Genomic DNA, 27,215 nt, shown 5'->3' on the forward strand with positions numbered 1-27,215 from the left:
GCGCATTCTGGTTTTGGTACTCGATGCCGAAAAGGTTCACCATCACTGCTCTAGAAAGAGTGCAGAGAAGAGCAACAAAACTTATTAGGAGACTGGAGTCTAAAACATATGAAGAATGGTTGCAGGAACTGGGTATGTCTAGTTTAATGAAAAGAAGGACTAGGGGAGACATGATAGCAGTGTTCCAATATCTCAGAAGCTGTCACAGAGAGGTAGTCAAACTATTTTCCAAGGCAGCTGAAGGCCAGACAAGGAATAATGGATGGAAACTGATCAAGGAGAGATTCAATCTAGAAATAAGGAGAAATTTTCTGACAGTGAGAACAATCAACCAATGGAACAGAAGTTACCTTTGGAAGTTGTGGATGCTTCATCATGGGAAGCTTTCAAGAAGAGCCATCTGTCAGAAATTGTGTCTCCTGTTTGAGCAGGGGATTGGACTAGATGACCTACAAGGTGTCTTCCAACTCTTTTTTTTTCTATGTAAAAATAACTAGCAGAGTAAAATCAACAGGAACTTTTTACTATAAGTTCAGAGGCTTCTGATTAAAACTACAGGTCATGCCAGCTAGTATAACTTTCATTAAGGTGTTTTGTTGTTGCCTCTGACAAAAATTTGATTTATTTTGCTGACAGTAATCACTGTTTTCAGCTGGCACAAACTGGTGTTTGGTTCACCACCATCAAATAGTGGCTGTCTCTTTCTTTATACTTTTTTTTTCATACTTCAGGACTTTTTTAAAAAAAAAAATCCAATCATCTTTGTTGCCCTGCACTGAACCAGTACTATTTTAGCTATAGTCTTTTTTAGCAGCTCAGTTCCCCCAAATTCTCCTCAACAAGAATGAATTGGGTCTGACTTTTAGCTCCCTTTTACCCTTAAAAATTCTGTTTATTGTAGATAGCACCTTTGGAGCAGTGGTGGGTTTCAAAAATTGTTCGAACCTACACTGTGGGTGTGGCCTCCTTTGTGGGAGTGGCTTACCACCCATGTGACTAGATATGAAGATGCCGACGACACTTGTCAGAACCACCTTAAATTACCTCACAAACAGCACTGGCATGCACAAGAATATGATGTAAACTTGTTTTTTAAAGGGCATCTTTGGTTTGTGTTAAAACAACTTCAACACACGCAATGTTCTGATTGCACCACAACTGCAGCAGTCATCCTTACCTTTCACAGAGGCACTGAGTTTTATAAATATGAGCATGATAGTGTAGAATAATCATATCCAAGGACCAGTGGTGGGTTTCAAAAAATTTTGGAACCTCTTCTGTAGGTGTGGCCTGCTTTCCGGGTCCACTGGTGGAACCTCTTCTAACTGGTTCAGTAGATTTGATGAACTGGTTCTACCGAATAGGTGAGAACTGGTAGGAACCCACCTCTGCTCTGGAGGACAAATAGCACTGATGGGCATGGACACTGAGAGGGATCTTTACTAAGTAATAGATACAAGAGAACCAATCTTACTTTGTTTTGCTCCCATGGCTCCCTTTTCTCATGATCTGTGACTTGCTTTTTTAAACGCTTTAATACAAATGGTGGTTCAGTGGCTAAGAGGCTGAGCTTGTCGATCAGAAAGGTCAGCAGTTCAAATCCCTAGCGCCACATAATACAGTGAGCTCCTATTACTTGTCCCAGCTTCTGCCAATCTAGCAGTTCAAAAGCATGTAAAAATGCAAGTAGAAAAATAGGGACCCCTTGGGGGGGGGAGGTAACAGCATTCCGTGTGCCTTTGGCGTTGAGTCATGCCGGCTCCATGACCACAGAGACGTCTTTGGACAGTGTTGGCTCTTCAGCATTGAAATGGAGATGAGTCGGGAACAACTAGCACATATCTGCGAGGGGAACCTTTACCTTAATACAGAAGTCTTCAAACTTGGCAACTTTAAGACTTGTGGGCATCAACTCCCAGAATTCTCCAACCACTTACTCTTTAACTTTTACTCATTCATTGGCATAATAATAAATAAATAAATAAATAAATAAATAAATAAATAAATAAATAAATAAATAAATAAATAAATAAATAAATAAATAGAAATAAGATTTCAGTTTGTTCACCTGAATGTACTTAGAATAATTGCTTGCAATCAGGAATGTTTGTTATTAGAATTCCCAATTGGAGAAAGATTTCTAAGCAAACTCTTTTGAACACATGTCAAATGTCTCTTCAAACATTCATATTTTATCCTTAAATGTCACCAAGGAGAATTGGGATGCTTTGAGGAAGGTTTTCTACATTGCTTCATATTTTTCACATCTTTACAACAAATGTGTTAAGAATGCATTATGTGAGAGATGCAGATCATACAACCCATGTGCTCCTCCCAACAGTGACCTATTTTGTTGCTTTAACATCCCCACAAATGAAGGGGGCTGAATATTATAATTGCCATTGCTTGAGTTGTTAAGGCACCAGTTTTTATCCTTAAACACCCTCCCTAAATCGCCTCAACCATAAGAAGGGAGGGTGTCAAAAATGTAATTCTTGATGATATTATGGCAATCTATTTACAGCCCCCAGCTGGAGTTTGATTCCACAGTGCAGCCTCCAGGTTGCTCACCTTTGAGAGCAATTATATCAGCCATCACTAAAAATAAACCTTCCCTGTTTCACTGTGTGAAATTGTAGCCTGTATTTTAACCATTTTCTTGGTCACCAAAAATAATAAGGACTTTAAGGCAGGCAACTGCCTTTCAATACAGTCCATAACTGTACTGAAAAAAGAACAATGTAGTGCAGGGGTGTCAAAGTCGCGGCCCATGGGCCAGATGCTTCACTCACTGGCCACAGCCATCCCCAGTTTAGCAACCGGGGAAAAGTTGTGATACGACACGCGATGACAACGTGTCATCATCGTGAGTTTTACACCCCTGGTGTAGTGAAGAAACCTGCTTCCTGCCCTTCCTGTTCGCCATGAACCTGTGGCAAAATGGGTGGCAAATAAATTTAATATATAAGCCAACAAACATGGTTGTTACAGTAGATTGTGATGGGATCTTGAGTTGCCATATTGCAGTCAACCAATAGAAAGAGACCAAAATGGGATATTTTTTTTTCACATAAGACAGAAATAAAATAGAGAACCATCTTTGTGTAATGGTTAAGGCACCTGATTAAAAACCAGGAGACTCTGAGTTTCAATCCTGCCTAAGGTATGAAGCCATCGGTGTGACTTTGGGCCAATCATTTTCTCTCAGCCTTAGGAAGAAGGAAATAGTAAACCTCTATCAAAAAAACCCTGCCAAGAAAACTGCAAGGACTAGATCAGGTAGTTACCATGAGCCAACATTGACTGAAAGGCAGACAGGCGGGCAGACAGGCAGACATTGCAAAGCTGGTTGATGTGACCAAAAATGAACAGATCCCGGCCAACCTGTTGAAACTACAACCAGCAATAACATTGCCTCTCCCATGCATACAGTGCAGGTCAGGGGTAGTTCCTACATAAACTGTACCGGTTCACTCTCACGCGCATTTAGTTTGGAATTAGTTTGGAATAGTGGCTTGTGTACGTACAGTATCTGTCTGAATGGAAGGTTTCCATAAGTTAAGTATGTCTAGTGGTGGGATTCACATTTTTTTACTACCAGTTCTGTGGGTGTGGCTTGGTGGGTATGGCATGGTTTGGTGGGCAAGGCAAGGGAAGGATACTATAAAATCTCCATTCCCATCCCACAGCAGGGGAAAGTTACTGCAAAATCCCCATTTCCTCCCAATCAGCTGAGACTTGGGAGGCAGAGAATAGATGGGGGCGGGGCCAGTCAGAGGTGGTATTTACCAGTCCTCCAAACTATTCAAAATTTCTGCTACCGGCTCTCCAGAACTGGCCAGAACCTGCTGAATACCACCTCTAGGTATGTCCCACAGGCTGCAGGCTAATTGCATATGGTAGAATGTCCTATAAGAACCAGTTCTGCCTATCTAGCAAGGCAGGTATCTATAGCCATTCTTCAGGATATTGTGCAAAATTAGACCTAGAATTGGGAATAGGCTCATTCGGTTTGCAAATACCATGTTCTACATCTCACTGTAACCTTTCCCTAAAATATTGTGATTCTCGGTGCCTGTTTTGTCTTCCATGCTTGTAAAACATACTGGATTCATTTCTCTATTAAGTGGACAGCTCTCTAGTTGACAACTTCAAGACTGAACCACTGAAGTGCATCAGTCAAACTTTCCTAAAATGTGCCCACAAGAGAGCCAGTGAAGTTATTATACATTATTTCATTTGGTTTAGAGTGCCATGGTACAGTGAATTAGATAGTGTTAGGCTTCATCTGCTGCCTAATTCAATGTAACACAGCAGATAAGATATATCAAATGAGCAGTGCTGTATTGGATTTGAAAGATAATGGATCTTCTAAAACCATCACGGCAAAAAATATTTCAAGACTTGTAATCATCATATAATCACTGGGACTGCAAGTAGAGGAAGAGGCAAAGGATAGTGCTCTCAACAAAATGAATGGAAAAGTTGTTGATGCAAGTCCATGCCCTGTGAAGCAGTTTTTAAAGAAGAAAAAAAAAGCAAATTCCTTCTATATATTTGTATTTTCTATGGTGCTAAACACAAACTATTGTTTAGCTTTCATTTCTTTAGGGGAAAAAATAACCCAAAGACCAAGGAAAGATGGATTCACTGGTTATCTTTGTAACGTGAAAACATATGATGTTTTCTATGTATTCAGTTCTCTATATAAGATATAATATGGTTCTTTTTTTAAAAAAAATGGCAGAGAAATCAGCAGCAGCAACCCGTCCTGAGCTCAGCAGGATTATCTGTGTCCCTGTTTTACTTTGCAGATAAAGCAAAGTGCAAGAACAAAATATGTGTGTGTGTGTGTGTGTAAAAGATTCTTAAAATGGCATCTTTTTGAAAATCACACAGGCTTAGCTGAAATTCATTTTGATTTGAAAAATGTTGGTTAGAGATAAAGGGGAATGTTCTTCCAGTATCACAAGGAATGCCTTCCAACTCAAAAGTTGGAACTGTACTTCCGTATGCAAAATGCAGAATGGTGTCCTACTTAGATTTATTTTATTGGGTGCTAGCCGTCTTTCTTGCTGTGATGGTGTCTTTTGGACTAGTTTTATGCAGCAGCAACAACAATGAAAGTTGTAGATAAAGTCCACCTTTATTCTGAACTTCAGCTTCTGGTGCTCTTTGCTGACAATAGGAACCCTGACCAGGCTCTGCATTTCCCAATGTTCCTGATGCCAAGAATATTGCTCAGAAAACTATTTGTGCCTATTAGAGTCTTATAGTATTCCCAGCGGTCTTCACTTCCAAGCATGAGCTTGGAAGCAAATAATGTGAAAAGCAGCAACTTCATTTATTTATAAGATTATCCTTCCATTTCTTTTGTCATTAGTCTTTATTAATGGGTCAGAGAAGATAGAATGGTTTGTGTAGTCATTCCCATAATCATGGGAAGAAGGAAAGTATGTTCTCTTAACTTTCCTATAACCTTAATCCAGTGGTTAGGATGGCAAATGTCTAAAGCAGAGAGCCTGCACTATCTATTTAGAGTTCCTAGACATTAATTTAAATGTTAGCAGAAGCACGAACTGAAATAATAAACTGCTTGTCTCAGATTTCCATCTTCTGAGTTTTAGAAGACAGCAATGAGAGCATAAGAAAGGCCATCTGATACAATCCTTTATCCTCTACTCACATGAATGAAATAAAGAGGGAGAAGCCCAAAGATAGAGATTTAGTTTATGCACTAGCTAATAACTCTGTATTGCCTGGGTACTTATTTATCCTAATCCTGTATTAGACAAGAAAAGCCCTGATTTTGTTGAAAAAGTCTGGACTAAATGTAATTTCTAATTGGATTTTCCCCTTTAGCAGAGGGAGCCCCCTTGTGGAGTACTGTGAAGCAGTTACCATGGCAACTCCACTGCGCTGTACAGTAGAAGCCATTTTACGGCAGTATGGTAGAAGCATTTTAAGGCACAACAAGCTGTATCTTAACAGAGAATTAGTCATCTGTGTACCAAGTTTGGTAGAGATTGTCAATGCATTCCAGAGTTATGCTGGAACATAATACATACACACACACAGCCATTTATAGATAGATAGATAGATGATAGATAGATAGATAGATAGATAGATAGATAGATAGGTAGGTAGGTAGGTAGGTAGGTAGGTAGGTAGGTAGGTAGGTAGGTAGGTAGATAGGTAGATAGGTAGATAGGTAGATAGGTAGATAGGAAGATAGGTAGATAGGTAGATAGGTAGATAGGTAGATAGGTAGATAGATATAGATGATATAGAGATGGATGGATGGATGGATGGATGGATTGATGGATAGATGATAGATAGATAGATAGATAGATAGATAGATAGATAGATAGATAGATAGATAGATAGATAGATAGATAGATAGATAGATGATAGATTAATACTGTGCTGAGATCTACCTCACAACTTTGAAAACATTTTTGCAAGCCTATTTGCACAATAGGCTTTGAAGTTTACATCTTATTCTCAAAAACTGTCTTGAAAGTGTTCTTGAATTTATCTTGTTGGTGTAGGGGTAAGGATACTCTTTCTAGTAATTGCTGGGGGAAGAATTACACGTTTCCCAACATTTCAAGCTTCCTTGACTCTATATTTCCCATTTCCAAAAGCCTCAGTGGGAGAAGTCCCCTCGTGATTTCTTCTCTTGGGATTGGATTGAAATAGAGAAAGTCAGGGAGCCTGAGACCATTGCAGTGGTAATTATTAAATAGGAGGTGGGACATTCAGAAACAGCTCTTAGCTACCTAATCTGCAAATAAATGCAAAAATACTAGAACAATACCAAACTTTTATTCCCCTTTGAAATATATGATGAAAACTAATTTCTTGCATTAAACTGAATGAGAATTCATAGGCAAAAAGACTTTGAATATTTTTCACAAATTAGTGTACACACACAAACACACCACACATGGCAGTTCTACACATGTACAAGATATTAGTCCCTTGGCTGGAATTGCATCTCCCAGCATCCCAACTAAACTTTGGACAAGTTACATAGATGTTCTAGGAACTGTAGTCTTCAACATGTGTAGAATGTTAGGTTGGTGAAGGTTGTTAAATATAAGAATAACCATTTTCTCCCCTTTGCTTTTAGCCAACTGTCTGTGAACGGGAACTGTGCGTATTTGCTTTCCAAACTCTGGGTGTGATGAATGAAGCCGCAGATGAAATTGCAACAGGGGCTCAGGTAAAATTCAAATAATTTACTTGTTACAAGAATGAATTGCTTTTATAGAGCAAATTCAGTTAACATTCATCTTTGTATATCATTTTGTTTCATTTTATTGCCTCTTGATTCATACAAAATATTCATTGTACTTTGGTTTTGCAGGATAGCCGGTGTTTTTAAAAAATGCCAAACTTTTACGATATAGCAGATGAAAATTAGGGTAAAGCAACTTTTCATGTTTTTATTAGGAAACTCTATTTTTTCAGTATTAGATAATCCTTATTAGATACATAATTACAGGTCGTAAGTTGCGATGGTCATAGAGTGGGTCATCAAGTAACTAGTCTCTACTTTATGACCTATTTTGTAAACATTGTTAAGCAAACACCATAGTTGTTAAGCGAACCCATTGTCTGCAATGGGGCGTTTTGCTGAAGAGCAGAAGTAAATGCCAGTTTTCTGCAAAAATGGTATAAATCTCAGTCATGTGACCACGGGATGCTGCAAATGGCCATCAATGTTGAGCAGTTGCTGTGTGCATTGTGGGGAGGGCCCGACTATCAGAACTTCAGAACTGGTTTGCAAGTACCTTTTGCAGGGTGCTCAGGTCTGGTGTAACTTTGACTGGTTGTAAATCAAAGACTACCTGTATGTATACATTAGGACTGTGCAGCAATTCAGTCTCCAAAAGGTGCTACAAAGGGCATGTAGCAATAAACATAGCACTTACCTGCCCTGCCTGAAAATAGCTGTTCCTTTTCCTGAGCTGCTGAATGAGTCTGGAAAATGACCCAGCTACTGTAAGGTGTTGTAATCAAGCTTTCCGTTCTTATTCCTTTTTGTTCAGCAAAGCACTTTCTGGAGATCAAAGAATTGCGCACTCTCAGTATGTCAGAACTTTATTCTAGCACTATTGTCAGGGTTTCGAGTAACATCCCTAATGAAAAAAAGACTGCTGAGACTTGAGGTTCCTGAAAGTTCCATTTTATTAGAGATGTCATATTGGCACTTCTGGGAAAATTCGAATCTGAAAACCTCCAGCTTTTCCCCATCCAAACAAATGTTCAAGTCCCTGCCCAGCATCCACATGTCCATCACATGGTCCAATCAAGCACCGTCTCAACTGGAGATGCATCCCAGTCACTCCACCCCAAATACAGGGCAAAATGTCCTTGACTTTCTCAGAAAGGAATGTTATTTTGACTATATCTACTGCACTCAATATAGTGGGGCAGACTATTATCTACCTCACTCCCTCCCAATTTCCCACAGCATTAAATGTGGCAGGCCTGAAGGCCCAATGCAAAAAAATGGCTTCCAGGCCTGACAACTAAGTTTCCCTTTACAACATCACACAGAAACTTCTTCCATTCCTCCCTGTGCAAGTTCGTCCATATCTTTATTCTCCAAAGCCAAGTTTATCAAGGAATCAAAACAGAAGTGGGTTTCTGCCAGTTTGGCCCACATCAGGCAAACCAGTAGTGGAGGCAGAGGGAGGTTCCGCCAACCGCCCAGATACTTCTGCACATGCACAGAAGCATTGCGCATGCGAGCAAAACACTAGTAAAAAAATTTGAATCAAAAGTATGTAGATAGGCAGCCTTCAGATGAATAAGCTTTAGGATACCCTCAACCAATGATGATGGCAGGAATGAGAAGTCAGTTTCTTTCTAGGGGTGCTTTACCACAATTCCCACCAATTGGAATTAGACCCTGGTAAGGGCTGCAGGTTCCACGATGCTGCCTTCTAGCAATGATATTATGGCTAGACAGATACTGTATCCTTGTCCTGTGGGTAGGAGGAGCAATTAATCCAATACTGAAATTCGATGATCCATACTTGCTCACTGGCACTCAGATTGCCCATTCATGCCAAGTGTGAGAAAAGGAGAGAAGGGAAGGTAGCCTAAATATAATTTTGCTCCCTGATGTTTTTTTTCCTCACTGCCCTTTTTGAAAGAATCCTCTTTTCTATTTCCCTCCAGAGGACTGAATATAAAGATTTCAGAACTAACCTTGGTATGAGTCAGAGCCCATCTGGGGCTGTAGGAGGAATCAGAGGGTTGCATTAATCAAATCTCTTTTTTTAAAAAGTGTTCTCCCTGAATGAATCATTTTAAATCAAAGAAGTGTTATCAGAAAGATGGAAGAGCTGCGAACTATATAATTCATTTTCTAGCACTCCATTAAGTAAAAATATGTTTACTACTTCAAGTGTTTGAATGGTCCTTTTAAGGTGTTTCTGTGCTACAGTAAATATCGCAATGAAGTCAAATAATTTTTAAATGTAATCTTTGTTTGTACATTGTTGCTGATTTTCTTAATTACCGTATTTTTGGAGTATAAGACGCACTCCCCCTCCTAAAAGAGGGTGAAAATTTGGGTGTGTCTTATACACCGAATGCAGCCAAAAACGCGAGGCACGGAGAAGGCGATGGTCTGTGGTAATTCCTGCAGCCTGGAACAGCTGATTGGGGGTATTCTGGGAGGTTGATCCACCCGCCAATCAGCTGCTCATGCTGAATCAGGTGGAAATAATGTGCTGAAGCTGACATGGCTGTTCACTATTTGCTGCAAGGACCTGTCAGAGTTTGCAGCAGCAGTCACATCCAGAAAGCACACACAAGTGATTGATTCAGCGGGATTCAATAACTTCTCTTGATATATAATATAACATATTAAGTAAATATGCAATACCCAAAGCAGGTTTTCCAACATGGTAGGTCAGCAGAAGAGAGAAATTTCAGTTTTAGTTTCAGATATCAGCACAGCATGCAGCTTTAGTACAGAACAAGCCACACTGACAGGATGCTAGCCAGATGAATACCATGGATGCTGGTAGGCAGAGGCAGAATATTTTTTTTCTTATTTTCCTACCTAAAAAATAAGGTGCGCCTTATAGTCTAAAAGATACAGTATTTCAGAAATAAATAACTTCCATTTGCATTCTGAGATATTCACAATCATTTGTTCAGGATTTTATCGTAGACTCTGACAGGAAGGACTATTAATAATGCTAATGAGAATATTTTACCTTTGTTCTTTTTCAAAGACAGTGAATATCAGAAACATGATATAGTCTGAACACTTGTAAAGTAAATCAGATGCTTTTTCAGTGGAAAGGTTTTTTTTCCCCAATCCATTATCAAAGGATGCATTAGAGTGTTGCTCATAGGCAGTTGACTGATTGTGTAGCTGAAGGTCAGGCACTAGTTTGTTTCCTAAAATGAAATCAAATGAATAACAAAACACCAGAAAATTGTCAATCAGGAAAAACAAAGGCAGGCTACTAATAAGGGGTTTTAGAAACCAGGAGAGCAGCCAATATTTTTGAAGATCAGGAATTTGGATAACAGAAACAAAGACATGGATTTCTGCAGCACTGTTCTTCACAAGACTAATCCAGGTCTGTCAGGCTCCTTATGTCCAATCATCATGGGGAAAATTCATGTGTTTCTGGCTCATGCTTTATTTCTGGAAGTTAGAAATCAAAGATAGCAGTTTCCATGTGCCTTCGAAGTTTAGTCATGCTGGCCACATGACCACGGAGACATCTTCAGACAGTGCTAATTCTTCGACTATGAAATGGAGACAAGCACTGCCCCCCTAGAGTCAGAAATGACTAGCACATATGTACCTGTACCGTACATAATTACTGGGTTGTGAGGGTAGATAATTGGTTCAGTGATGGACAGGCCTTCTCTCCAATCAGTATTATCATTTATCAGCCCAGTTAGAATGGCCTAGGAAAGGAATGATTTCATGTAGGTAAGAGGGAAGATGGATTGTTTGGTCATTTGTGTCATGTCATTGCTCAATCTCTTATCCTGAACAATTGTGTGATTGGGCTTTGCAAGATGCATTGACTGCTGACCTGGTATAGCAAATTAATTTCTTAGGGCTGTAGCTTATCCACTAGATAAATTCAATTAACATGTACAGCAACATGTATTATAATGAAAGGGACAAGAAAGACTTATGTTCTCTCACCTTTATTTCTGTTGGCTTTAGAAATATTGCAAAAAAAAAAAAAGGCTAGAGAATAAAATTGGCAAATCAAAAATAAAACTTAAATTATATGCTGATGGCATTGTTCTCAAGAGCTACCCATCCAAAGGTTTTTTTTAGAATCAATAATGGAGCATATACAGAAATATGGATTGGGACATCAATAAAAACAAGGGTCAAATGTTAGCATGGAATTTACCTGAAGAAGAAAAGCAACATTTTCAGAAAATAACAAGATTCACTTATATTTTAACCAATTAAATACCTGGAAAATTATTTAATAAAACCTAATGACAACTAATTCAAGAAAAATTATTAACAGAGTTGGAAAAATACAATGGCAGGTATCTTAAGACAGAAGTTAACTTGTTCAAATTAGAAAGAATATAGTCAGTAAAAATGAATATTTTTTAAAACGATCAACTTCCATATGATTCCTATAAGAATTGGTGGGGGAGGAGATATTAAATGAATGGGCAACGGCAACTAACTATATTTGACGAAACCAGAGTAAGGGTTAAATTCAAGGTTTTACAAGATATGAAAGTACAAGGTGAATTAACTGTATCGCACATTTCAAATTATATTATTAAGCCAATTTAATTTGGAATACAGATTGGATTGGATTGCTGGTTTAGCTTTGTTGAAGGAGCAGGATTTGCAGGCATGCAAAATAATTTTGGTGGGATATAAACAAACGTTTCATATATAAGACATGACTTCATCATAAGTAATACACCAAAAGTATGTGATGGAAGTAAATGATTAAGTCCAATTTACGGTCTCTTGCTTAATTGCTATAGAATTTGGTCAGTGAAGAGATAATAAATTATTTAGAGAGCAAGATTAAAACTAAAGTGAAATCTTTCAAGACAGTTTCTGTAGAACATTCAGAAATTCATTAGTTTCAGTATCTTCAAATAAGTAGTATAGGTTTTTTTAAAAACACCACAAAAACAAGATGGACTGCTTATTAATTTGGACAAATTTGAAAAACATATAGCAAAAAATTCCAAGCATCTGTTGTGACTTATTTTAACTTGTTTTGAAATCAAATCAAAAACTCTTATCATTAAATTGATGCAGAATTTAAAGAGATCAATTGATATGCAACAGTGGGAATATCAATGGAAAATAAATACCAAATTCATGGAGTTATTACATCCAGAAAAAGATGGGTACAAGCTGTTTTTATTTGGCATATTAATCCTTCAGTGATTCCAAACATAAATAACTCATTTTTTTAAAAAAAAAAATGCATTTTTTTTCACACATGCTGGTTACTGCAGTAGACGGGAGCTGTTATAGAGAACATGCAGCATTGCCCCGTTTCCCACCATAACTCCACATATGAGAGAATGACTAAGCAAATACTCCCTGGTTATCTGAAAAGGATAGGCAAAATATACTGGGAAAGGTATACCCCAAAATTTCAGGGCTCCAGCCACAGGGGATTTAATAGCTAGCAAGCAGCATTTTGAAATGCACTTGGAAACTTATTGATAAATGCATCTCATGAAGCATTTGTTTAAACTACCATAGTAGTACTGTAACTGACCTGAGCACACAGGCAGTGCATTCCACACGAGTTGAAATTTGTAGATAATCTTCAAAAGCAACTTCATGTAGTCTGAGATTGTATTAGTATCTGTTAAGATCAAACAATTTTTAAAGGAAATTATTATTAGAGAGCAGTAATAGTATAAATCATATTTAGGAATTTTTGTTAAGGTCTGAAATAATGATTTTATGAGAAGTTTTTTGTTTTTGTTTGAAAAACTCCCATTTAAAAAAAGCAGATCTCTTATCATTTGTACCTATTAAATTTTAGCCTAATTAATGTTTCACACATTACGGATTTTATAAGGTTTCCATCCATTTTGATTGGAGGAAAATATTTTAAGTCATTTACATATTTCCTGTGCTTGACTATGGGAGAACATTTTCCTCAATCTCACTTCAGTTCTGGGTACAGGTAAAATCCTACAACAGTTCATTTAGTGACTGTTTGAAGTTACAACGGCACTGAAAAAAGTGACTTATGACCATTTTCCACACTTATGACGTTCAGCATCCCCATGGTCACATGATTTACAGTGGCATGCTTAACAACCGACTCACATATATGACGGTTGCAGTGTCCAGAGCCATTTGATCCCCTGGTGACCTTCTGACAAGCAAAATCAATGGGGAAGCCAAATTCACTTAACAACCAGGCTATTAATTTAACAACTGCAGTGATTCACTTAACAAATTTGGCGAGAAAAGTTGTAAAATGGGGCAAAACTCACTTAACAAATTACTTACTTAGTAGTTCAATTGTAGTTGTAAGTTCAGGACGTCCTGTACTGAGTTGGCCTAGAATTTCTCTGGAGGGTCAGTTAGTCCATTACTGGACTCCAAATCCTGCCTCAGATCAGGTGGCCTGTCAACATTCACAGAGTGTCAGGCCTGGAAGCCATCTCTTTCTTCTGGCCTGCCACATTTACTGCTATGGGAAAATGGGAGGGGGGATTATATGGAGTATGGGAGATATATATTCAAAATAACATTCCTTTCTCAGAGAGAGTCTCAGAGAGTCAAGGACATCTTGCCCTGCACCTGGAAGGCCATTGACTAGAAATCATCTCCAATTGGGACAGGGCCTGATTGTACCATGTGGTAGACATGTGGGTTCTGGGCAGGGACTTGGGTGGGGAAAACCTGGAAGCTTTCAGATCCGGGTTTTCCCAGATGTGCCAATATGACATCTCTAATAAAATGGAACTTTGAAGAAGTTCAAGCCTTGGAGTCTTCTTTCATTGGAGGTTTTACTTGGAACCCTGACACAGAAACCTAGTATCCAATGCCATTCATTCAGTTACAGTTTCATAAACAGAAGCTTCTATACTTTTAACCATATACATGTGGACTCCACCAAAATTTGTCGTTTGTGTACATGGAAGGAAAGAAAACCTGTTAGTATACACCTTGTACATTTATGGAATGAATAATCTGAATCCTCGAATGAATGTTCAAAACCATTCTACAAAATCAGACATCGTCCTGTTGTCCCTGCACATCATTTGACACTCCTATTAAATTACTGTCAAAGTGGGGACATTGCAGCACAATGAAGAACAGACCCAGAATTTCTATATAAATTATCTCAGTCCTGCTGGTACAATTGTATTTGAAACCCTGTTAAATTTTAACAAAGTTCTGGTGTAGATCTGTTGGCAAATCATATATGTATTATTTTGGTGGAGGTGAAAGTCTTCTTTTTGAACTTTCTTTTGTCTTGTCTTTTCTCTAGGTTGTAGACTTACTCGTATCTATGTGCCGTTCTGCATTAGAATCCCCAAGAAAAGTTGTCATATTTGAGCCATATCCTTCAGTAGTGGATCCTAATGACTCTCAGATGCTAGCCTTTAATCCCAGGGTATGTATTATATTTGTATTTGGAGGGGAGGGGTGTTGATATGGGCAAAAAACATTGCTTCCTTCTTTTTCCACATCCTTGGAAGATGACTGAGATTAAGGCTCAGATAAAAATTATGTACCCAGTTGATTTAGGTGGTATCAATATATTAATCAAATATCATAAACGTTCAGTTCACACATTGTGGCAAAGCTATAAAGTGGTTTGTTGCTTAAACTAGATCATTTTTTAACCTGTTTCCCTGAAAATAAGACCTACCCTGATAATAAGCCCAATCGGACTTGTAAGCGCATGCAGTAAAATAAACCCTCCCCCGAAAACATGCTCTCCCCAAAAATATTGTAACATAGCAGCAGCCATGAGGTGACCACACTCACCGCCCCCTGCACCTCGAAAATAATAAGACTGCCCCAAAAATAAGACCAAATCTTCTATATAAATTTATTGGTAATTGTTATGATAGCTACAGTGACAGTGAAACCAATTATTCAGAAAAGTCATGGGCTTCCCTTCACAAGATATATTCCAGCAGGGAGCTTAGAGAGCTATCTGCTATAGATTCCTTGATTTCAATGCCTGCGTACGGCAGAGGCTTGGATTCAGGAACTAAATGGATTGTTCCAATTTTATCACTATAAGCCAGGGATATCAACTCTATTTCAATGAGGGTCACATCAGGGTTGTGTTTCACCTTGGGAGACCATGTGGGGCTTGGCTAGCTCTATGTCACTTGTGTCAGGGGTGCAAGTGATCCCTCTGCCAATGAAAACGGACTTCCAAGTTCTGTTTTCGGTTGCGATGGCTTCCTGAAAGCCTCTGCCAGTGAAAACAGAGCTGGGGGGGCTGCCTGTGGTCCTTCTGAACTCTGTTTTTGGCTGGGATGGCCTTGTGCAACTCTCTGCCAGCAAAAATGACCTCCGTTTTCACTGGCAGAGCCACCTTGGGGCGGTCCTTCGCTGTTTCCAGGATGGCCCCACGTGCCAGATCTAAGCACCCCACAGGCTGGATCCGGCCGCTGGTCCTTGAGTTTGGCAGCCCTGTTATAAGAGATATAATTAATATACTTTAAAATGTGCAATGGGAAAAAGTAATCTTTCATTTCTTTCACCATAGAAGAAGAATTATGACCGGGTCATGAAAGCACTGGATAGCATTACTTCCATAAGAGAAATGACGCAGGTAGGCAAAATAAATAAGTAAATGAATTGTTGTGCTCTAAAGTCTTATTGCATGATACATCTGTTGATTAGATTTTAGTATTGTGTGGTTATTGTTCTACTAGAGCCCTCCAAGGAAAGCCTATCAAAATAATCTTTGTGTAGATAACAAGTTGCAAGATAAAAATCAGTGAACCACAACATGGACAGATCAAGCTTGAATGTTGCCATCGATATCATATGCCATTACGAGAAACTTTTCATTCAAAAATAGGGGCAGGACTGCCTGTGAGTAAATAGATTGTTCCGCTGTCTGGGGAATTCAGCTCTGACCAGAAGTCCCTTGCTTTTTTTGTGTGTATTTATTTCTTTATTCGTGTGCATTCTTAGGAACAAGCCAAAGCAAACTGCCAAGGGAAAACTACAGATTTGTGACAATCTGGCTGCAATGACACTGATGGTTTTGCAAGTAAAAGCTTGTTCACTTAAGTGAAACAGGAGAGCATTTGGAGATGGAAGAAGGCTATATTGTGACTCTACCAAAAGTTCTGCCGAAGCTAAATTTGATGTGTCTCTTTAGATTGGGCAATCAAAATGATGTACTAAAATGTGGTGACATTCACTCAAGGTTTAAAATTGGGTCACGGTGCATATCAGTGAATGTGCAGATTTATCAGCCCTTCTTGCCATGGTAAACCCCAGTTCTCTAAAATTGCACCCTTCTGAATACAGTAGCTTTCAGCTCAAGAGCGGCAAGGGGATGGACCATATTGTGAAAATTAGAGGAAGAGGCACATTCCTTGAACAGAATATTTGAGTTGGAGCAAGTAGAAACTTTATAAGTTCTACTGGTACTACAGAAGCTACAGTATGTCAGAAAATTCTTCTTTCCAATGTGATAGAAATTTATCTTCTCTCTCTATCTCCCCATTCCCCAGTTTACCCTATTCAGGGACACACTAAATAGCATTTTAGAGGATTTGAGATAGCATTATTGGTGAGACTTACAAAGATGTATACCTGAATAGAACCTATTGTATTTTATTGATCCTTGCGTTTTGGCACCAGTTTTTAAGAAGTATATATTAGCTGCTTGGGAGGCATTCTACATAAAATTGCTGTGAATAGTATACACAATGGACCAATTTATCTTAAAGTTCGATCATGGTTTTAGCTCACGTTTATGAGCAACCTCAAGCATCTCTTTCTTGTTTCAGCATATGTAGGACAAAGAGATAATCAACAACTGATCTTAAACTAATTAAGGGTTCTCAGGATATTAATTGTTAATTGTAGACAAAGATTTTAAGCAAGGAATGGGAATGCTACTTTGGAAACAAGCCAGGATCAAGCAAGCTATGTTTAACCCAGGGATGGGTTCCGGCCAACACTACTGCCAGTTTGCTCATGTGCGTGCTTCGCATGCGTGCGCTTTATGGTGGTGCCGACAACGTCAACCAGGAAACTGGTTCAGGGGTGTGGCAGGCGCCGGTTACAGTGACCCAGGCCACCAAACCACTACCACTTCAGCCGAACCGATCCAAACCAGTAGGAACCCACCACTGGTTTAACCATTGCTTACAGAAACAATTATTCTTCCCAGTTTGTATTTAACAAAGAAGTCTTTACTATAAAATAGAAAGCAAAAACCTCTGACCTCATGGCCACCTAGGAGGAAGAGTAGACTTGAGGACATGCAACCTTGTGCTCATAAAAACATAAGGTGTATTAATTATATTGACTGGTAAACATTGCAGTCTTGTCAACATTAATTTCATCAAATGTTTCTCTTTAAACATGCTTTGTTTACTATCAGTAGTATCTCTACTTTTTTATTAAAGCTTTTGTGAAGGGATATCAGTCAGTTAAACTGTAAAATGTGGTGTCTTTACAAGGACTGTTAAAGTGAGAAAGTCATAGGGTATCACTGCGAACAAATCGCTATAATGAGCTTCTCAAAGAACATTTTCAATCATTGTTACATTCAATAATGTGATTTTTTTTTTAATGGAGTAATATTTTACTGACGTTTGTGGATAACTGAATTATACTCCTAAGAGGCTCAGTGAAAATCAAATTTCAACTCAAAAGCTCCACTTGCACGAGCACCAGGCAGTTGTGCAGGAAACTCCACTTGTGTGAGTGGAGGGCACTTGATCAGAGGGCATTTATGCTTGTGTGCAAAACTCAACTCACGCAAGGGGAAGTTACTAGTGTGCGAAGCTCCATTCATGCGAGTGGAGCTTCACGCATGAGTGCAAGCACTTTCCACTCACACAATTGTAGCTTTATGTGCGGGTACTTGTCTGCTGGCAGGTTTCAAACAGTCCGGGGCCTGGTCAAACAGACTGTGGCCTGGTACTGAACCGCAGTCTAGGGGTTTGGGGACCCTGGTTTAGGGGACCACTGAAAAATAAGGATAGCATAAGCAGGTCCAAAAAAATTTCTTAAAATATCTACAGAGAACAGGCTATACTAGATAGCAAATGTCTTGTAAGAGATAGTTGGCAAAGAATCCCAGAGAACAGTGACGAGATGTAGTTTTATAACAAAACGTGCTACTGTTCTAGAGTTTTGAACTACCATAATTTTTGGACTATAAAATGCACCGGACTATAAGACGTACCTAAATTTACAGGAGGAAATCAAACAAAAAAATAGTTTTTGGCCTCCGTGCATCACGTTTTTGCCCTCCCCAGCCCCCAGAAGCACTCTGCAGTGTTCCGCTTGGGCTGTTTTTGCCAAAAATGAGCCCGTTTTTGGCCTCCCAAGCCCTCCGTGTATCGCATTTTCACCCTCCCTAGCTCCCAGAAGCACTCTGCAGGCCAAAAACAGGCCCGTTTTACATGTAGAGCATTGCAGAGTGATTCTGGGGAAAAAAGCGATGTGTGGAGGGCTCGGGAGGCCAAAAATGCCTGTATTTGATCTATAAGATGCACGTAAATTTTGACCCATTTTTAGGGGTGCATCTTATACTCTGAGAAATACAGTATATATAGTTCATCCAGTCTTATCAATTACAAAATAAAACCAGTTGATTTTGAAAAAATGCAGTTGAATACTACTTAGTATTTGAGTGGGAAATTACCAAAAAATCTTTAAGAAGCCAGAAAAACCTGCAGAAGGTGACAGTAACAATCCATTTTTTTTTTGTTACCAAAGAAACTACATGAATATGCCTATGGGGTCCCTAGAAGCTGAGCTTGACCCAAAGGAGACTTTGTTAAAGTGATAGCTTTTTCTTTAGGTGACTTGCTAAACTGATCTACAGTTTCTTGGATTAGTAGAATTACCAGAAACAATACTGGTTTGTATCTAATTGCAGCATATCTCTTAGCTGATAATTGTACTGTTATTATTTCATAGGCACCTTATTTAGAAATAAAGAAGCAGATGGACAAACAAGACTCACTTGCGCATCCTCTACTACAGTGGTAAAGATATTACATAGATTTATATGCCATCTATTTAATACATTCAGAGTACTTTTGAAATATGATGATAAGGCCCTAGTTATTTATACCTTGTTAACATGATGTACAATTTCCTTAAACTGAAGAACAAATGTGTTCTTCCTATCTAAGACAGTAAGTATCAACCCAATGCTTTATGACACTATATGGTGTAATTGGAAAATCATGTACAACTTCTAAATTTAGAATCCTTGCCTGTATGAGGGCCTGGGCATTGAATGGTCACGTGGGCATTGTAACACAAAATAGGGTTTCAGAATTCATAACATTATGCCTTGGATGGGGATGGGCAGAAAGGATCAAATTTTCGCTCAGCTAATTGAAGATGGTTTGTGTCCTTCCTTTGTAAATATTGATTAGAAATAATTAAAATGACATAGATTCCTTGAATTCAGCAGAGTACAGAGGACATTTTATTTTGAGCTCTAAGATAGGTTCCTTGAATTCAACAGGGCACATTTTATTTTGTGACTTGCTATAGTTTTGCTAAACTCGATTTTTACTTGATTGATACAAATAACTAGGCTTACCATGGGGGACAAAATATACCTTGCAATAGTTGAGCTTCTCTATATAAACACAAGGAAAATAGAATAAAGACTCCCAACAGTACTTTTTTGGCATTCAGGGCTAGCATGAAAAACTGTGATTTATTTTGTTTCACATATTCTCTATTTCAGGGTTATTTCCAGTAATAGATCACATATTGTGAAGCTACCTGTGAACAGGGTAAGTTTAATGTTAAGAGCAAGTTGGTTTTTCGAAGAATACGAGATTTAGTTTATCAACCAGTAGATTTTGCTTTTCTGTGCCTTTACCTTTTAAAAAATGCAACTATTCAGTAGTGGCTCTATTCTTTAGCTGGAAGTAATAGGAGTAGTTGTATATGGAGATCATCAGGCTGGAACTGATGCATATTTCTTAGATTTAAGAAAGATGGTTAAAATTCGGATAGTATGCTTTTTCAAAGAAAGTAAATTTACCTAAAAACAATTGTAGGGACTTACATTCTTAATTCTTTCTGTGTTTCAGTGCTGCTGGATTCTAATATACGATTGGCTCAGCCCTTGATTATATATAAATTAAGATTGGCTGAATATATCAATGATATCAAATTTTAAGAATGAACTGTTTGGCATAGGAAATCCTTTAAGTCTAGAAAAATATATCTTAACATCCCAACCTCAATAAGACATGCCATTACACCCTTCCATCCACAGATCCTTCAGATAAATCTTGGTTTTGCAAAAGAGGTATTAACACTGGGGAAACCTCTAATAGCGAAATAGAAATATTCAAAGTTATTTCTAGAAAAGAATAAGAAAAGTTTAGAGAACTCTGGAATACTTGATATGTTCCAAGGAAGACCTTTATGTAGCTTAACAGCCATAATCATTTGATTATTTGTCAACAGTCTTTCAATATGATTTACAACACAGGATATGAGGACGCAGTGGCTCAGTTGCTAAGACACTGAGCTTGTCGATCAGAAAGGCTGGCAGTTTGGTGGTGCTAGTGCTGCATAACGGAGTGAGTTTCTGTTACTTGTCCAGGCTTCTGCCAACCTAGCACTCTGAAAGCACATAAAAAAATGCAAGTAGAAAAATAGGAACCACCTTTGGTAGGAAGATAACAGCGTTCCATGTGCCTTCGGCATTTAGTCATGCCAGCCACATGACCACGGAGACATCTTTGGACAGCGCTGGCTCTTCAGCTTTGAAATGGAGATGAGCACATTCCCTAGCGTCAGGAACGACTAGCACATATGTACGAGAGAGAACAACACAGGATATATGCAGTTGGTACAAAGTAATAAAACCAGTATAAATTATACATTGTAAACTAAGACAAACAAACAAACAAAAAATAGTATAATTATTGACGATCAATGAAACTATATCATTTTTTCTCAATGTTGAGGCATTTCTTTTCCCCTATATTTATCTAAACTGGAACAGCATTAGTGCTGATTTAATTCTGGAAGGACAATATTCCAGAGAAAAAGAGATAGCAAGTGGGAAATCTCATCTGGTTGATTCCTCAGAAGCATTCAGATTGTAGCTCAACCAGTTGGATTCATTGTTCTCAGAGCTCATGATTTTCCTGTGGGTGTTTTGTCATCCGATTCTATAACATCATACATACATACATACATACATACATACATACATACATACATACATACATACATACATACATACTGTTGGAACAACCAGGTTAGTATGATCACATATAGGAGAAAAACTTTTTGATTTTTAGTTGCAGTCTGTTTAGAACCATTAGCATCTCTTATTGGTTTGACAACAGTTTCCATTTTTAGCCCCATATTTAAAATATGCATTTTATTAGTATTGATAGTATTTTGATCCTTTGGAAGAAACAGTATCTGTGCAGAGTCAAGAGTTCAGTCTGGGTAAATGTATGGGCTATAGGAAGTATTAACTCTTTATTTTTTCAAGATCAAATTTCAATTTAAGATTGTGTAGTTTTCAAAACGGCCTAGGTATATCAAAGTCTGTGTCGAATGAAGAGAAGAGAAAAAAAATAACAGAGTTGGAAGGGACCTTGGAGGTTTTCTAGTCCAACCCCCTGTTTAAGCAGGAAACCCTATAGCCATGATGGTGAATCTATGGCACACATGCCACAGGTGGCCTGCGGAGCCATCTCTGCGGGCATGCGAGCCATCGCCCAGGCCAGCTCCATTGCACATGCGCACATGCCTCTCATAAGCCAGATGATTTTGGGATCTCTGCTGAGAGATGTGCACACATGCGGGGGGTGCACCCCCCACTCCCTGTTTTGGTACTAGCAAGCCTCCCTGAAGCCTCATGGGACCAAAAATGGTGCGTGGGGGGTACAGCACGCTTTCAGCACCCAAGGAAAAAAAGGTTTGCCATCACTTCCCTATAGCATTTCAGACAGATGATTATCCAATCTCTTACTATCATAGAATTAGAGTTGGGTGGAGCTACTTAGGCAAAGCCTTTGCTCAGTGTAGGATTCAAATTAAATGTCCGAGGAAGATGCCTTTTTGAACATGCCCAGGGAGAGGGGCTTTCTAACCCGCTCTGTGTGTGATTAGTTCCACTGTCAAAGTTTTTTATAAAAACTAAAATGTAATCTGCCTACCTTTGATCGAAATCTATTCTTCTATGTCCTGAGCCACGATATAACGAAAAAATGAACAAGTACATGAGAATGTCAAAACTGTTATAGATATAAAACTCCCCTCTTCTGCTTTCGTTCTTGTATAGCAATTGAAATTTATGCACACCCCACACCAGTTTCTTCTGCTCAGCAGTCCACCAGCCAAAGAGTCCAATTTCAGAGCTGCTAAAACTCTTTATGGAAGTACCTTTGCATTTCAGTAAGTATTTAAAAATAGAAATAAAGATATCATTGAATCCTTGTCTCACCAAGTGTAACAGAGATAGCAACACAGATCCATTCTGATTTCATTGGTAGTGCTTTTTAATTATACTGCTTTCCTTACTTTGATTTCTGCTTGTCTTGTCTTTTGTATTTAAGTGGATCGCACATTGAAAACTGGCACTCGATCCTGAGGAATGGCTTAGTGGTTGCTTCCAATACAAGGCTGCAGGTAATGAAGTGAGAAGAAGTAGCAAATATATAAACTTATTTTGAAAGGCATAGAGACCTAACCTGTCAAGCTCTGGGAAAATCAGGAGATCCAGGCAGTTCAAATGGGTATAAAGATTAATTGTAAGCTTAAGCTCTCTACATGAATCTGAACTACTAATAGCCAAGGAAAATTGGTGGGAGATAGAGATAGAAGGAATTCAAGATGGGCTGGACTTAGATATATTTCTTGTGGGTGCAAAGAGACTCATGACTGATGACACATTTGACCGCTCCCTTGTGCTCAGGATGATCTCCTCCTATATAACTTCCTTTTCATAGAGTATCGTAGAATGAAAAGATGACTTATCAGGTTGACACTATCATCACTGTTGTTATTACCTAGAATCCTTGAATTTCCTCATACTAACAGAAGCACAACTTGCCAGGATACTCTTTTCACTCTCTTGAGTTTTGTTATGGATTAGAGAACCATCTGGAAAAGTAACAGAAGACTGAGTAAAAATGGCCTCCCATTTTTCTATTATTTATTTATTTCATCAATATTTTTAGGCAATTCAGTATAATCAAACAAAAGCGCGAATCACTAAAACATAACATTTTAACATTTCAACATAATATCATAAAGTAAAAACACATTCAACAAATAACATAGAGTAGCCATCATTTCCAGCAACTTGTGCTGTAAAGGTTGAGGCGATAAAGAGCATCTTGAGATGTCAGATGGTGTATGTGTGTGTGTGTTTGAGTAGCACCTCATTATCCTTGCTTTCTGATAAATAGAGGCTTTGTGATTGGCCATAGCCAACATAGCAAGCCTTTTGTAAATTCAGATATATCCACCAGCCAAAACTGGTCTTAGATTAGCATAAGAACCACATTCCTGAAGAAAATTGGATCACGGTACAAATCTGTGAATGTATGAAAAATTTACTGAAGAATTCAGTAAATGTATGAAGAATATATCTGTGAATGTATGAAAAATTTACTGAAGAATTCAGTAAATGTATGAAGAATGTATGAAGAATTCACTGAAGTATTTACTAGCATTTTGTTTATTTCAACTTTCAGCTCCATGGTGCAATGTTTGGAAGTGGTATTTACCTTAGTCCATTGTCAAGCATATCTTTTGGTTACTCAGGTGATGTATATTAATCCCTTTGTTCATGCGGTGGGAGGGAATACCACAGGGAGTGGGAAAGTAAATAATAGTCACCTCTGCGCAAGATGGGAGGCATACAAATTTAATAAATAAAAATAAACAGGTCTCTACATTTCTAAATTTTATCTGTCAAATAAAGCCATTCCGGCTTTACTCTACATATGCAACATGCCAGAATTAAGAAGAAGAAGAAAAAACAGGCGTAGGACAGAAGAAAGATGGTTAAGTAGCCGAGTGTCTCTCAGCTTCAGCAACTTTAAATGTGTGAACTTCGATTCCTAGAATTCAGCATATTGCTGGCTGGAGAATCTGGAAGTTGATGCCTACACATCTTAAAAGATGCTGAGAGCGAGAAACACTAAGGAAGCTGAATTCCAAAGTGGAATAGAGAAATTATTTCTTGTTCAGTAGGTGGTACCTTTCATACATCAAATGTACTGAAATAAATACAGCTGGTAAAATATAAATTGATATAAGGCTGTTCTTTATTAATCTAATGGGAGTCAGAAGTTAACAGAAGGCAGCTAAACTCTCCGTTTTCATGAGCTGTATCATATATCTACATGCACCAACATTATTCATTTGTTATTCTGCTTGCCCTCTATATCCCCATGAGCTACTTCGATAAATTAAGATCAAGATTCCTCAAGGAGTCTGCTCATACAAAGTTTTACTTCCTTACTAATTACATTTAACCTTCCAGCTGTAATTAAGAAATGTCAAATTGTTTTCTACTCTCCCATGAATATCCGTAGAAATGAAGAATTTTTGACATTCCAAATGTTTGCTGCACTACAATTCCCAACATCCCTCACTATTGGCAATTTTAGCTAGAAACTGTAGTGCTCAAAATCTGAGGAGGTATTTACTCCTGATACTCCTGACACGTCTGATGCGAAAGACAAGATACAGAAATACGCCCCTCTCTAACATTTTTACATTTAGCTACAACAAAAGACTCAGCCAGGTGCAAAATCGGGGGGTGGAGGGGGCTTTTTGATGCAGTGGCCAGTAGTAGCATTTGTCTTTTAAGGCAGGTAATAAATTCCATCCACGTTGCAATAAAAAAAAATGTTCGCTAAGCTAGCATTGTGTGGTATCCTGCAGTTTAGCCATCTTTATACATAAACTTAAGATTGGCTCAGCTGATATGAAACTTGCTTTTAACTTGTTTTTAACCTTAGCTTAGCATGCAACGTCTCATTATTTATCAGAAACAGAAGTGGGTTTTAGAATGCTGTATGATTGGGTCATTATTGTTGCCTGCATAAATGTACTTACCATATTTTTTGCTCCATAAGACACACTCAAACACACACACCCCAAAAAAGGGGGTGGAAATGTTTGTGCGTCTTATGGAGCAAATATTGCATCACAGACCATGAAGTATATTACCTCATGGGTCCCCAGTGATGGACCGGTGCTGGTCCTTTGGTGAATAGCAGCCAGGCCGCCGCCACAGGGTCCTTTTACAGTGCTGAAACCTGCCCCTTCTGTCTTTGTCATTGCCCACCTCTTCTGTCTCTGTTCTGCAGTGCGGGAGTCAATAGATAAAGCTGGCACATGAGAGGACACCTATCTGTGGTCCTCCCAGGCTCCGCCTCATGCCCTCACTACACTGCTGCTCCATATTCGGTGCTCCAAATATTTTTTTTAATTGTTTGCCTCCTCTAAATGTAGATTCATTTTATGGTCAGGTGCAGTCTTATAGTACAAAAAGTACTGTAACTACTAAACTATCGGCTGCTGGAAATGATAGTCAGCAATGGCATTAATACCTGTCTGCATTCTGTATATGGAGTGGAACATCTCATACAGTATTTTATGCACCACTATGTCTGATGTAAATCCAATGTCTTTAGGGATGAACAAGAAACAGCAGAAGGTATCAGCTAAAGATGAGCCTGCTTCAAGCAGTAAAAGCAGCAGTGTATTACAGGTAAAGAAATATATGATGCACTTCAAAAAGGCATTTTCTTTTCTTTTTCTTTTTTCTTTTATGGCTCTCCTTGCTCAAGGCAGGTGCCGGATACAGTGGTAATCTACCCCCACAGCATCCTTGTTCACATTGGGTGACTCATACAGGGAAGGACAGAACCAGAAAGCCAATGCATTATTATCTGACAAGGACATATCATAATGTTGTGTGTGTGCTGTCCTTCTATTCTTATTCTACCTGTTAATATATTTTGATTTAGAAAGACATTTGGCAGCTAATGATGCAGCTGACACATCCATTCATACAATTCGATAGATAATTAGAGTTCACTTATCCTGTGTTTGGGTGGCAGGCTATATACATGCATGCATGCATGCATACATACATAGATATGTGTGTGTGTATATGTATACATACATACATACATACGTACATACATGGAGGGAGAGAGAGAGAAAGAGAATACATCTTGAAAAGCCAGCTCAATGGGAAGAACAAAATCCATACCATCAAACATATGCAGGAGTGGGATTCAGCCGGTTCGGGCCGGTTCAGGCGAACCGGTAGCTCCGACAATCAGGTGGGAGCAAACTGGTTCAGTCTGACGATCAAGTGGACCCGTCCACCCCTGCATTTTACTTACCTATATCCTCTCAGCTGATTCGCCCGGCAGAGTAGATTGCCGCGCCTCAGCTGGGTTACTCCCCAGAAGTAACGTGGAAGGTGAATTTTGTTAAAACTGTGCGCAAAGCACATGTGAGTCGTGGAGTGCACACGCGCCCCTGAAGCATCTGATCACCGAACCGGTTGCTAAACTGGCAGGATTCCACCACTGAACATATGCCCTCCCAGTCATCATATTCCCTGTTCCTGTAGTGAGAAATGGCCAAAGGAGGTCAAGGAGGCTGTCTCACAATGCACATAGGTTCCCACCCCAAGTCCAGCACCCAAAGACCAGCTGGCACAGTCTGCTGAGTATCAAAACCAGTGTCCTGGACAAAACTCACGGCATCCTGGAGTACATTGGTGAGACGGCACCCAAAAATGAGCTGCTGAGAAAATGCCTGAGATAGCAGCAAACATGGGAGAAAGATCAAGCAAAAAAAATAACAATGGCAAAGCAAGACTATTCATGGAATGAACCATCAATAGATAGCTAAGGCAGACATTGGGAAATCAAATCAGTGGCTGGAAAGGGCTGGACTAAAAGGCACACTAAGGCTCTGATCATAGCAGCCCAAGAAA

The 27,215-nt window shown here is 38.8% G+C and overlaps 1 protein-coding gene across 2 annotated transcripts in view; it reads left to right on the forward strand.

Annotated features, from left to right (window-relative positions):
* PARP8 (poly(ADP-ribose) polymerase family member 8) overlaps positions 1-27,215 on the forward strand; it is a 204,965-nt gene that overhangs the window by 170,448 nt on the left and 7,302 nt on the right. For both annotated transcript variants that reach the window (XM_087715477.1, XM_087715478.1), the window contains exons 15-23: positions 7,136-7,228; positions 14,514-14,639; positions 15,753-15,818; positions 19,163-19,230; positions 19,950-19,998; positions 22,524-22,636; positions 22,798-22,870; positions 23,941-24,010; positions 25,894-25,970. In XM_087715477.1, the coding sequence (XP_087571603.1) occupies positions 7,136-7,228; positions 14,514-14,639; positions 15,753-15,818; positions 19,163-19,230; positions 19,950-19,998; positions 22,524-22,636; positions 22,798-22,870; positions 23,941-24,010; positions 25,894-25,970 (735 nt within the window). The remainder of the gene's footprint in view (positions 1-7,135; positions 7,229-14,513; positions 14,640-15,752; positions 15,819-19,162; positions 19,231-19,949; positions 19,999-22,523; positions 22,637-22,797; positions 22,871-23,940; positions 24,011-25,893; positions 25,971-27,215) is intronic.

This window comes from Thamnophis sirtalis, unplaced genomic scaffold (genome assembly GCF_051295495.1).
Source record: "Thamnophis sirtalis isolate CommonGarterSnake01/CBP01778 unplaced genomic scaffold, rThaSir2_p1.2 scaffold_5, whole genome shotgun sequence".
In the NCBI taxonomy this organism is placed as follows: Eukaryota; Metazoa; Chordata; class Lepidosauria; order Squamata; family Natricidae; genus Thamnophis; species Thamnophis sirtalis.